Genomic DNA, 13,992 nt, shown 5'->3' with positions numbered 1-13,992 from the left:
CAAACCACACCAAACCACACCAAACCACACCAAACCACACCAAACCACACCAAACCACACCACACCAAAAACAAAAAACCCCCAAAACATCAATAAAGAAAGACTTGGAGTTAGAGAGAAGACTCATTAGTTAAGAGCATTTGCTGTTCTCCATGAGCATGGTTATGAGCACTTGCATCAGGTGGCTCATAACCATGGTAACTCTAGCAACCCCTTCTAATCTGATCTGATACTGTCTGCTGGTCTCAAACCCACTAACATTGCTGCCATTTACCATAAAAGAAGGACAGATTCAATTCCTGAAAGTTGTCCTCTCTTTGCCACAGGTGGCACTTATACTCTCCACATACAAAATAAATAAATGAAATATTGTATTTATTTATGTTTAAATTTATTTATTTTACGTATATGACTGCTTTATCTGAATATACACTTGCATGGCAGAAGACGGCATCAGATCCCATTACAGATGGCTATGACCTACAATATGGTTGCTGGAAACTGAACTCAGAACTTCTGGAAGAGCAGCCAGTACTCTTAACTGCTGTGCCATCTCTCCAGCCCCTACAAGCTTATTTTAAAGACTAAAAAATTAGACCAAGAGACACATGCAACAGAACAAAAATGAAATCCATAGAGTGGGAAAAAAATGCTTGTAAGTAAGTTTATTCCCAACCATAAAGGACCTGTATCCTAATATCTAGGATTAAATTACTCCTAAATCTCTCACCAAAGATGAAAAATGGCCAGTGAGCACATGAATATTAATATCACTCATCAGGAGAGAAAGAACAGATGACCCTTCACATTTATTAGGGATCACGGAGATGCTGGTAAGGACCAGAGAAGCTGAGCCCTGGACACTGGGCTGGAAGTGCTCACTGATCCAGCACTCTGTGAGGGTTTGGTAGCTCCTTAGCAAGGTAGGTACTGATGTACCACGAAGCCCAACAAGCCTGACTCCATCCCCAAGTATGGAGTCAAGACAAGTGAGAACATGCTCCCACACAAGTTAAGTGCAGATGTTCACAGCAGAATATCCTTAACAGACCCCAAGTGGAAGCTTCCTAAATGCCTATTAACAAATGAACATAAAAACCGGAGTATTACTCAGCCATGGAGAGGAAGGAAACACTGACGCACGTTTCAATATGAAGAGTCTTAAAGATGAGATCAGGCACAGAAAAGAGATGGTGCAGTGTTCCATACACATAGAAGGATCACGAATGGCAAATCAGGGAAACAGAAAGCAGGCTGTTTTCCTAGCTTCTTTTGGAAGGGATGGGAAGGCTCTAGCCGTAGGTAGTAGTGATGGTTACAAACTTATCAAGGTGACACCAGTGTCCTCACCTGCTCGTAGATCTCGATGGCTTTCTGATACTGCTCCAGCTGTGCGGCATAGGCTGCCACCTTCAGCAGACACTTGTTAGCAGAGCTGAAAGTAGGATAGTGCAGAATAAGTGACATACTGAGGAGACCCGGCCTAAGGACACTTGCTTTAGATGACAAAGATATCATGTCTTTTATCACATATGAATAGCCTGTTACTGATGTGAAGAGAAGCACTTGCCTGTTAGATTCTTCTCCTTTGTAATAATCAGCAGATTGTTCATAATGTGCAATAGCCTGAAAGTACACAGAGTTAACTTACAAACAATTCAAAGATTTGCATTAAAAACTACATGTCAGGGCTGGTAGGATAGCTCAGTAGGTAAAGGCATTTGCTAGCAAGCCAGACAATCTGAGATTAATTCCTGGGACTCTCATAGTGGAAGGAGAGAAGGGATTTATGTAAGATGTCCCCTGACCTCCACAAGCGTGTTGTGGAAAACATTTGTAATCACAAAATAAATGAAATGATGTAATAAAAAATTTAAAATTACATCTACACAGATATTTTTTCTGATAGTTAAACTTATTAAGTGACAAATCTTTTATAACTTGTCCTTCTCAGCCAACAGAGTAAAGCATGTAGCCCTAAAGCCTCCTGGAGACAGAATGCTTATAATCATCAGACTCTCTATCTGTGGTGGCTTGAATGAAAAATGTCCCTCTAAAGGTCACATATCTGACAACCTGGTCCCAGTTGGTAGTGCTGTATGGCAACATTATGGGTACCTACAGGCTTGCTGGACAAAGTATATCACTGAGCGTTATCTTTGAGAGTTTATAGTATCACCCCGTTTTTACTTCCTTCTTTCCTCTGAGGTTGAAGGTGCTACTGCATCTTCTTGGTTTCCTGCTTCTGCCATAATGCCTGTCATTTGCTGTCATGTCTTACTGTCACAATGAACTCTATCCCGTAGAACTCAAAATACGTTCTTTGTTCCATAAATTGCTTTTGGTATTGCTGTTTTATTAAAAGCAACAGAGAAGTAACCAACAGTTTCCCTCACTTACAGCAAACAGCTTCCACTGCAGCCAGGGTGGCCACGACTAGTTCTCCGATGAAAGATGAATAGCCGACCATCTTATTCTGCACTCTTCCCTTGATCTTTTTTACTTTCCAAAAGATAAAAGACATGGCCAAGTGTGGTAGACTGAAGCTGCAGACTGAAGATGGCAGAATTCTGTCAGCCTGCTTCCTAATCAACTCATCATCCCAGCATTCCCACCAGGACCAAATGTACTCTAAGCTAAGTGAGTGTTTGCTTAGAGCACTGTGAAGCTGGTATGCTCTACAACGTACAGCAGTAGCTCTGACTGTTCTTACTACCACAAGTGTCACCTAAGCAAAGGTGCTCCTTAAAGTTTGCGATACCCTAACAATAGTGAAGTGGAGAGAGCAGAAAGCTAGCAGCTCACATCAGGCTGTGATAGTTTTTATGAAATCAGACCACAGGAAACTTCAGAAGGCAAAACACATTCTATCAGAGGCCCAAACAATGCAAAGCAGCTCAAAGAACAAGATGACATATACTGCTTTAGCAAGCCTGATGAAAACTAGTTAAGGGCCTGAAAAACCAATGGCCTCTTCAGCCCAAATGGCAACAGGTAAGTCTACAGGAGGCTTTCAAGCAGGGATCAGATAAGCATTTTCTGCAATGGCTCAAATCATCCTTTGGGGTCTAGGAGCTGATTGAGCTCTGGTGGCCGGTACTCACTGATCCTGTAACAACACAGGAATAAATACTGTATCATAGAGATTCACAATAAACTTCAGTTTGGTATGATCTAAACATTTTTAGATGTTAATTTTAGGAGGGATGGTTAGAAGCACGTGGAAGCCAGGGAGACTTTGTGGAGCTGGTTTTCTCTTTCCACTTTGTCTGGGTTCTGGGGACTGGACTAGTTTATCAGGCTGCATAGCAAGAGTTTTACCCCCTTGAGCTATTTCACTGGCCCAATTTCATGTTCTATATGTGTCACAATGCTTTTGCTTCTTCTCATGAGTATAGAATGAAACACCATTGTTGGCTTCCAGACATAGAGAAGCAAGCAGCAGGTTTGCAGTCCTTTGCCATCTTTTTACAAAGCTTTCCCAATGAGCTCCAAATACACAACCGGTGGCACATGAAAATGGGACTAAAAGTTCGAGGCACAGACATAAGGCCCGTGGCCTCTGCCCATTTGTAAAGTAGTGATTACAGCTGCCAGAGACAACACTACTGAACTCTCTGGATTGTAGAGCTTCCCAAGAACACAGACCTTGAACAATTCTTCAATAAGATACATCTAGCGTGTATTTTAGCCACATATCTCACCTACCTAATATGCTCCCCAAACAGATTTCCTCAGTATTATAATAGGAAAAATACAAACAACTTTCATGTTAAACATGTGAGCTACAATTAAAGGTAAAGTACCCAATACAAAAAACAAAAACCCAATAGGTATACTAGAACCCCCCACTTGACAATACAAAAGCAATAGGGACAATACATGGAATGCTTCTCAGACCTGTCACACACGTGGTTCCATCTCCCACAGAAAGGCAAGCTCTGCAAGGGAAGGCCCAAGACTGCTGTTCATCGTAGCATCCCTGAACCCAGAATAATACTTACCATATGGCAGGTGCTTAGTAGACAGAAGTGACAGAACAAAAGGATGACACAAAGAAAGGCCCCTACAAGACCACTGTCAATATTCCAAGTAACATAATGGAACAATAACAAAACCAGTTTTCACTGGGCGGTGGTGGTGCACGCCTTTAATCCCAGCACTTGGGAGGCAGAGGCAGGAGGTTTTCTGAGTTCGAGGCCAGCCTGGTCTATAGAGTGAGTTCCAAGACAGCCAGGACTACACAGAGAAACTCTGTCTCGAAAAACAAAACAAAACAAAACAAAAACAAAAAAACCAGTTTTCAGCAAATTTATGATGGGAAATAAAAAGCCCTTGGGGCTGAGGTGTAGCCAAGTGGTAGAGTACACGTTTGAGCTCTATGAGGCTTTGGAATTGATGCCTGGCCCCCTGCACTTCCCTTCATCTGAACTGTTCATATCCTCTGAACTGCTTAGCACTGTCTCCATTGTGAATAAATGGATCAGGGCAGAAAAAACATACTGTCTCCTGTAAAAAACCTGGACCACAGATCCTCTTCTGAGGGAGAAGGAGGTGCCCTCTTCCCAGTTCTCCACTGAGAGCAATGAACAGGGCTGAGATGAGAGAGAGGGAGCTGCTATCTCAAATGAGGGGAAAGTTAATTTGGAATCTGATCTAACTTAATATTCGTTAAGAGATTATGCATTTTAAGTTTTGTTTTTGTTGTTTGTTTTGCTCTGTTTTGTTGACAGCGTCATTGGAACTGGCCTGCAACTTGCTATGTAGACTGTGCTGGTCTTGAACTCACAAATATCCAACTGCTTCTGCCTCCTGAATGATGGGATTAAAGCCACACCTGGCTGTAAGTTTTTATTATTTATTTTTTGAGATTATAATTACATCATTTTCCCCCATCCCTTTTCTCTCTCCAGACCCTCTTTACTCTTTCAAATTCATGATCTGTTTTTTTCCATTGATCGTTGTTAATCTTTAGAAGAGGAGAGAGATTAAATCTTTCTACCTCCTCTTTTGAAATGGTAATCTTAGGTGCAGAAGTTACATCAAGTTTGTCTGTTTGTTTTTTTATTAATGCTAATCAAACCAATCCCCTGACTCCATGTTTTCCCAGGTTTTAACAGAAAGACTCAGGAAAGGAGAGCAGCCACAATTAGCAATGGGTCTTCCCTCCAGTGGCATGTTAACTTCCAGGCACTTGTGGGCCCTGGTGCTGAAAGGAAGCCCACTGTATCTCACTATTGAAACTTAGGAGTCGCTGGGCGGTGGTGGCACACGCCTTTGATCCCAGCACTTGGGAGGCAGAGGCAGGCGGATTTCTGAGTTCGAGGCCAGCCTGGTCTACCGAGTGAGTTCCAGGACAGCCAGCGCTACACAGTGAAACCCTGTGTGTGTGGGGGGGAACAAAAAAACTTAGGAGTCATTGTGCACTCCTAAGTGTTCCATTGTCAGATGGAACACTGTTAATGAACCTTAAAAGAGGTTCAAGTCCCTTACAGCAAATAGCCTCAAGTCAAAGAAAAAGCTACAGCATGTGCCCATCCTATGCTATAAGCAATACTACTGAACCAGGTTTTTCAAGAGCCAAAACCAGAACCAAGCTATGTTTCCCCTGGGTCACTTAAGGATCACCTATCTGCTTACATGCTGGCAGCAAGGAAGCTACAAGAAGTCATTTGAATGTATAACGGCACATTTCACTGTCTAATAGACAAAATCTGAGAATGAATGAAGAGAATGAGCAGACATCTGCCATACTAACAGTGAATAATATCTAGAACAAACCAGTACTTCAGGGTAATTTTTTTCCCATACATAAATTTCATACTTCACTGACCATAACCTTGTGAGTCCAATCAGGGAGGAGAGAAGACAAGGACATTTTTAATGACGTAAGTGTCTTGACAAGCTAGCTCTCTTCTCCATGTCTGAATGTGTGTATGTGTAAAATATACATATTTTTTCCCTTGCTATGAGCCATACTGGCCTTGAGCTTAAAATCCTTCAGTCCCAAATTCTTGACTGCTGGGATCACGTGAACCACCACACCAGTCTTTATTTCTTAAATTACTTTCAACAGAAGCTTCATCAGTGAAAACAGGTGCCACCTACTGGTTAATTCACAGAATGACAGAAAGAGAACAGGCAATATAGAAGCTCAAAGGCCAAGATGCCAAATCAAAAGAAGGAAAATGACAGCACTAGAAGCCATATTTCATTCACCCCAATCCTGTGGTGCCCATGTAGAGAAGTATGAAACACACAAGGAATGACTTCCAGACCAGAGTGCTCTTCTGACTGCCAGGCCAGGGTGGTCTTTCTGACTTCCACTGGCCTAGAAGCAACCCATAATGATGTCCATATTTCACATCATTCACAAGATCCACTCAACCTAGTAAAAAGACAATGCCCATCCCAACTGCTGAGAAAACTAAGCCCTAGTCACAGCTGACCTGTCCCCTTCCATTTCTTTATTAATACTACACCAGAGAATAACTGCAGACTCTATTCAGCCCCTCCTTCCATACATACACATGTGGAGTAGCCTTCTTTAGAGCAAGACCAGAGCTTCCTAAGAAAAGAGAGTAGGAAGTGTGTAGTGTGTAGTGTGTGTGTGTATGTGTGTGTCTGTGTCTGTGTGTCTGTGTGCACACATGTTGGGAGTGAACAGCAAATGCAAACAAATTCTGTGTGCCCAACAAATGTGGCAGCTGGTATTACATCAGTTTCAGACACTTCCTGGATTTGTGACTATGCCAGAAAGGAGCACAGTGTGCATGTTTACTCAGCAGTATTTGTTTAGAACTTACTATGTCCTGGGCTTTGGGACCTATCAGAAAGGCAGAGACAGAACTCTGTTGACTGTGGAGAGCTTTTGGGGCTGCTTGGCAGGAATCTGACATTGGGTTATGACAGGGAAGTAAGTTCAGGCAGGAATCTAATTTTAGGCTAGAACAAAAAAGTAGACCTTAGCCATGAATATGACTGTGAGCTAGGACAGGGAAGTAGGCTCAGATATTTTTGTCATCCTGATGAGCCCTTAGAAACAGTGATCATGAGAGTGATCACAGGAGTGATCATGACTTTTTGCATCTATTGTATTGCTGGTTCCTCAACCTAGAACTGACCTAAATACTTGCATGTAATTAAAATGGTTTAAAAGAAAAGGGGGTGGTGGTGGTGGAATAAACCCACCTCAGCCTTCAGCCTCAGAACTGGGGTCATACTATAATGTCGTCTAATTGTCTTTTTTCTTTTTAATCTCACTCTTGCGCTGGAGAACCTGTTGACTGGGTGAGTTGGCTTGGTCAGATGGAGCCTCAATGTTGGAGCTCCAGTAAGCCGGATACAGTGAAGGACACTGTGGGAATTGGAAGCGCATGCAAAGGACAGTAAAGAAGATTTGGGCCAGCTGTAAGTAAACCTTGTAGAAGGACAAGGTAATGGTAAAATGTGTTTTGTGTATGTGTTTAGAGTTATGCTAAAATCTAGAAAAGCGAAGGTAATTCTCATAGATGCTTTTAGTCTTTGGACCCTAACTAAAGATAGTTTACACCCTAGACATGGGTTTCAGAAAAGCAGTCCTCCCTGACAATCTGGGGATGCTTTGGAGAAAGAGAAGGAAATGAACGTAAGCTGTCTCAGAGCTCTCCTAGGAACAGGCGGAGGTCAAGAGATGTCCTGCCTCCTCCCTCTCTGGCTCCTACTGGAGAAATGCTTAGTTCAGGATCCGTTAGGTAGGGTATCTGGGTCCCTTTCATGGGATATCTAGTCCTCTTCCCTCTCTGTCTATTGTCTGTCCTTGGTGCACCACTCTGTCCATGTCTGTATTATGTCTTTGTTTTGCTGCTTGAATGTTCCATGTTTCATGTTCAAAAGAAAAAAAAAACAGTTAAAACTTTATCTGCTGGTTGTTCAGCCTTTGATTCGGCTTTTAACTAGTTTCAAAAAAAAAAAAGGTAAAAATAAAAAGCAGTTTCAATTGGCCTTTGGAGCCCTACACTTGTAGTTAGGAGTCTAGCACAGCTGGAAAAGCCCTGCCAGGGGCTCACTGTCTGTAAAAGCTGCTCTTAAAGGGGCCAACATTTTTTTTGGCTTCTATGGTAAGGAGCTGACGGTTGTTTCTCCTAAAAAAAATTTGTGACTATGATTATTAGGTTCGGCAGGTGACAAGGTGCTTCTCTTGAAATTACAGCTAGAAAACGCACGAATTTTGTCCGGTTTAAATAAGTAAATGTGTGTAACCACTTCATTTTTGTTTCTGACTGGTTTGAAAAGTATAAATATGTTCTGCATGTCTTGGCTATAGATTTTTGGCCTATAAGTTTATTGGGTATGATTAAAATTTTGTAACATTGGTAACAGAAAGTTGGTTTAAAACTGGTAACTCAGGGTTGGAGTTACTCTAAACAGCAACATGTGGCATGAGCCAACCCAGAGAAACAGGCCTCTAAAGACACGTCTAAACTAGGTAATATTTTACGTATTACAAAGACTTATAAAAGATTTAGGGTAGTGTCTCTTTGAGGTATTGGAGGCTGTACTGTCTTGCATTCGTGTGCAGGAATTGGCAGCCAAACTTTGCAGCATGGGGGGTGATGCACTTGGTGTTGATTTTGGAGAAACTGGATTGATTGTTGGAGGTTGCTTTACTTTCCAAAGTTACGGTTGTGCACTGGTGTTATAAGGGAAACTCGAAGATTGTGGTTGAATTACCAGTGTTCCATTGGCTGCAATTTGCAGTTAGATCACAGGTTCAGGATTCTAACTCACACATATTTGTAATTAAGAAAAAATCAGGCAGGTGGAGATTGTTGCAGAGGATTTTGTTTATTGCCTTGTTTGTTCCTTGACTATTTGCATCTATTGTATTGCTGGTTCCTTCAACCTAGAACTGACCTAAATACTTGCATGTAATTAAAATGGTTTAAAAGAAAATCGGGGGAAAAAATAAACCTGCCTCAGCCTTCAGCCTCAGACTGGCTGGGGTCATACTATAATGTTTTCTAATCGTCTCTTTTCTTTTTAATCCTCACTCCTGTGCTGGAGAACCTGTTGACTGACTGAGCTGTTTTGGTCAGCTGACATGACACCAAGACCAGAGGTGAGAGGGAGACAGAAACACCAGAATCATGAGCAAGCATATGCCACAGAATGAGAGGTGGTATGTGGCTGTAAAATAAGGTGAAAAAATGAGTAAGAGTGTGTATTTGCAGAGGTGTCATCTAGTAAGTATTCCTGAGTCTATAATCTTAACTAGAGGATCATGAACTAGAAAGGGTGATAAAGGACACCAGGAGTCAGCTTGTGGATGTGTGAGGAAGAGGCAGGCAGGCAGAGGGAATGGCTGGTACCCAGGTCCAAGGGCAGGGGCTCATTTGGTACAGGGAAGGAACAGCACAGCATGGAAGCTGCAGGGGCTAGAGTAAGGGGGACAGAGCAGAAGAACAGGAGAAACTTGAGGTCTTAGGGGTACACGAGTGGGGAGAGAGGAGCAACTTGGTCATGAAAACCTAGTGCAGGTCTCCAGCTCCTGAAGGATATGCCAACAAAAGGCTGTACACAGTGGCGGAGAGATGACTCTGGTCAAGAGCACTGACTGTTCTCCCAAGGACCCAGGTCTGTTTCTCAGCACTCATGGGGAGTCTCAAACATGTAACTACAATTCCAGGAGATCTGATATCCTCCTCTGGCCTCCAAGCACACATGTATGCAGACAAAACACCCATACATAAAAAATGAATATTTAAAAAAGACTATAAGAAGAGGAGGCAAGCTGACACACAAGTATCAAGGTTCACTGCGGCTGCTCTGCTTCATGAGAGTCTGAGATGAGGGAATGAGGAAACAGATATGGGAGACCAGCTGCGGAGTTCTGTTACTGATCACATCAAAATGGGGACAAGGTACCAAGAAGGGCTGAGACATTGGAGTATTGAGAAAAGTGCCCACAGAAACTCTTCACAAGCTAGATGGAACTAGAGAAAGGGCAAGCAAGTCTGCTGACCAGAGACTATTGTAGGGGTGGCACTTGAGAAGAGAATGCAGTCTAAGACCCGCTGGCTCAGAGATAACTGGTAACCAAGAAGAAAAGCTGGCAAGCAGGACAGTGAGAGCAGCAATGCTGAGGGAGTACTGCTGACCGAGACTGCAGAGTTTGCCTTCAGCTTCTCCAGGGCCTCAGAATGCTTCACTAGACAGGTGCAAAGTCTTTTTTTTTTTTTTTTTTTTTTGGTTTTTCAAGACAGGGTTTCTCTGTGTAGTTCTGGCTGTTCTGGAACTCACTCTGTAGACCAGGCTGGCCTCGAACTCAGAAATCCTCCTGTCTCTGCCTCCCAAGTGCTAGGATTAAAGGTGTGCGCCACCACTGCCCGGCCAGTGCAAAGTCTTTTGACCATTCTGACAGGAACCAGAACAGAAACAACAGGTGAGCTAGGTAAATCTCAGGCAATTCAGGTAAGCAGCCCCTTTACTCAACTAGTCAGGCCTAGGCAGTCTCTGCCAGGACACCTGTAAAAATTCTGAAGCACCCAAGTCATCTGGGAAAGGGAAGGAGGGGTCTGCTAAGAGGCCAAGCACCTACAGTCTGCACCAAGCTTATGTGAGTGTGTGGTCAGTGCTCACCTTCTCAATGTCCACAAGCTCAGTCTCGTAGATCTCAGCAATGGTGATATGGTGCTTGGCTGCGATTGTGAACCTTCCCTAGGGGAGAAAACAGAGTTACACACCTGCTTTATCTTCACAAACACCAACCAGTTTGGGAACAAGAAAAAGTACAACTCTAAAGCAGCTTAAGGACTCCACCCCACAGCCATTCAAGCAATGCAATGTCTTACCATGTCAGTGTAAATGTCGATGGCTGCATTTAAGCAGTTGATAGCCTCTGAAGCGTTGGCATTTAAGAAAAACAATGAAAAATTCATTCAGTGAAAGAGGGTTCATCTGAGCCTGACTCCTGGCTGCTACTGATGGTAAGAGGTACAATTTGGAGCGGAGGGTGGCAGGTTGGTTAGTAGGAGCAGACACAATCATGCACAATACAGATTCATTAGTGTAGCTGTGTTTCTAGCAGCTGCACTGGTATTTAAAAGCAGTGTGGCTGCAATAATCCTGGCTTAGAAACTCTTGGCGGGGGGAGGTCCATCCAGGTGGCAGACTGTAATACAAATGAAACAAGACCACAGGGATTGCCACCAACATTGATAAATCACACCTGCTACTATACAAGGTAAATGTAGTCTTCATTAATATCATGTGTGTCTATACTAATTTTGGAAACGATCACTTCCTTACAAGAAAAAGACCATTTCAGTGGTCTCCACTCTTCAGGCAGCCAACATCTACAGCACTCTGAAATACCTGTTCTTCTCTTAAGTCATATGTAAATGTGCATACTGTTCAAAGACACTAACTTTCAGTATGCTAACTTAACAAAATTGTCTCAGGATTCCAAAAGGAAAACTTCATGATGACAATGCTAATAAATTATATCTTTTCCTATAACAGCCAGAAAATTTCCTGTCACAGAAAAGTGTGGCTGAAAGAGGCAGCAAGGAGGCAAAGCTTAACAGGAGAAACAGAAAGGTGATTAGAAGGACAAAAACAAGAAGCAACTGCTCCCTAAAGTATATTTTAGAATGTCTATTCACTGCTACACCTTATGGTCTACAGGAAAACAGACAGAGCTTATCAATTACACCACTCAGGCCCGGTATTCCCACATCAGCAAGTTCCTTGCCAGTGCTTTTTTTTTTTTTTTTTTTTTTTTTTTTTTTTTTTTTTTTTTAGAAACTGTAGCCACCCAGCACTTAGATCCTTAATTTAAATTAGCACGTGAGGATGTACCAGGTCAAAGTACAAAGTATATTCTATGAAATCCAGAATTTTACTTTCTTTGAGGTAGGGTCTTATATATAAGACCCTACCTCAGGCTAGTGTGCAACTCCCAAGCCTCCAGCCTCAGTCTCTCAAGTGCTGGAATCATAGGTGCATGTCACCACAACTAGCCCCAAACCAGGGACTTGGATGCTTGTGTGATATTCTACAATATGAAGGCATTGTAAATCTGCTGTGCCCTCACCCCCCATTCTGTTTATACTCGGTGTTCAGTTTCTCACTTAGGAAATAAAAATACAGGAAACCCTTCTACAAAAAAAAAAAAAAAAAAAAAAAAGCTGGACAACATTTTTCTTTGGGATACATTCCTAGAAGTTTAGATTTGTAGGTTAAACAAAATAGACTACAAAAGAAAAAAGGCTCAGTGGGGAGGTGGTGGTGGTAACAGTGTACATCTTTAGTCCCAGCACTTGGGAGGCAGAAGCAAGTGGATTGCTGTGAGTTTGAGTGAAGCTAGCCAGGCCTACAAAGGGAGTTACAGGACAGCCAGGGCTACACCTGAGAAACTCTGTCTCAAAACCAACCAACCAACCAAAAAAGACTACAGATAGCCATATACATGTACAGGATTTTAATACTTTAGTTTACTATTTCTCCAAAAAGGAAACAATATTTGCAAAACTTTACTACTTTTAAAATCCAATATTTAAAAAAAAAGGTTTGGAAGAGTACTTAGGAAAACAATAAGGAGTGCTGTGTGGTTCGACAACTCCGACACCTTTTTAACCACTCCCTCACTTTGGAAAACACATTGAGGAGTACAGTAAGTTGGAATTTCCTTCTTATTTCAAGAACATGTTTCATGAAGCTGAGATAAGGTGCTTGTAATCCCAGAACTTTGGAACCAGAGGCAGAGGGTGCAGAGCTGTGAGTTTGGGGCCACCTTTAGCTACATGATGAAAAACTGCCTCAAGTGTCCCTTATCCCTACCAAATTAATGTCTTTATGATAAAGAGTAGACATTATTATATTTATCAAAATTTCCTTTTTATCCCATAATGCAAGAATTCTTATTACCAGAACTTGGTGTGGCGTACCAGCCTCAATGCCACAAGAAATGCTGCTAAGTCAGACACACAGAGCGACTGAGCGGCCTTACCTTGAGGGTCTGCTTTCTTGTAAGCATTACCAGCATCCACAAAGCTGGTGGCAGAGTCATGCTTGCTCTGAAGCTGCATGTGGAGCTTGGCGGCTTGACAAAATGCATTTCCTGCAGCTGAAGAAGATGCCACAGTTAAATCATGAGGCATGGCCTTTCCAAACAAGAGTCCAAGTCTCTAAAAGGAGGCCTTGCAGGCAGAGACCACAGGCATCACATTGAGACAAGTGCACCTGGGTGGTGGTCACTTTCTCTGACAGTTCCAGAGAACCTGCCAAGCATCCTGAACACAGAGCCTTCTTTCTCAATGACTGTTAGCCAAAATTTATGCTCTTGAACTCTAGTCCACACCATGAGATCAGCCCAACAAGGAGCACCCAGCTCACACAGTTAAAGAACAAAGCACTGAAGCCAAGGGTGTTTGTCTCATCTCTCAATTGAGGGTCTGTGGCTCTCAGGTGTCATTACTGAATCTGCTGCACTAGGAAAAACATGACCAAGAATGGTATAAAACTTTAGGGCTTTGAGGGAAAGATGTGATTTGCTAAGGTAGGAACTTGCTGAATTTACAATCTAATTCTACCCCAGCCTTCCGTGTGTCAGGACTATGTGCCACTATGTCCAGGCTCCTGTTCGGAATGCTTGGTCTCCAGCTGGTGGTGCTATCTGGTCAGTTCTACAAGCTTGAAGAGGTGTGCCTAGGTGAGGTCTGAGAACTAAGGCTCGTCAGGCCCACCTTCCTTTCCTTGCTCTTACCTCCTGTCCACAATAAGGTGAAGAAGCACCTCTTCCACCACTCCTCCTGGCATGACATTCTCCCCACACGTTGGGTTAAATAAGCCGAGTGAGCCTCTGAAACCACGAGCTAAGTGAGACTCTCCTCCTTCAGACTGTTCTGGGAGCTAGGAGCAGCACTAGTAACAGTCACAAAGCAGTGCACTCTGCTAAGTAACCACTTGCTTTAAATTTACTCATAAGAAATAAAATTTCCAACTCCGTGA

General features: G+C 42.7%; 1 protein-coding gene across 4 annotated transcripts in view; it reads right to left on the bottom strand.

The window, feature by feature from the left end:
- Napb (NSF attachment protein beta) overlaps nt 1-13,992 on the bottom strand; it is a 40,861-nt gene that overhangs the window by 5,962 nt on the left and 20,907 nt on the right. The window contains exons 3-7 of one of the 4 annotated variants that reach the window (XM_028756793.1): nt 12,992-13,108; nt 10,833-10,879; nt 10,621-10,698; nt 1,571-1,626; nt 1,351-1,435 (exon numbers count right to left, since the gene is read on the bottom strand). In XM_028756793.1, coding sequence (XP_028612626.1) covers nt 1,351-1,435; nt 1,571-1,626; nt 10,621-10,698; nt 10,833-10,879; nt 12,992-13,108 — 383 coding nt within the window. Of the gene's footprint in view, nt 1-1,350; nt 1,436-1,570; nt 1,627-10,620; nt 10,699-10,832; nt 10,880-12,991; nt 13,122-13,992 lie in introns of those variants that run through there. The other 3 variants (XM_028756804.1, XM_028756813.1, XM_028756820.1) reach the window with 3 other exon arrangements.

Source organism: Grammomys surdaster, unplaced genomic scaffold (genome assembly GCF_004785775.1).
Source record: "Grammomys surdaster isolate TR1022 unplaced genomic scaffold, NIH_TR_1.0 129, whole genome shotgun sequence".
NCBI classification, from domain to species: domain Eukaryota; kingdom Metazoa; phylum Chordata; class Mammalia; order Rodentia; family Muridae; genus Grammomys; species Grammomys surdaster.
This window is presented reverse-complemented; position numbering and strand designations above follow the sequence as displayed.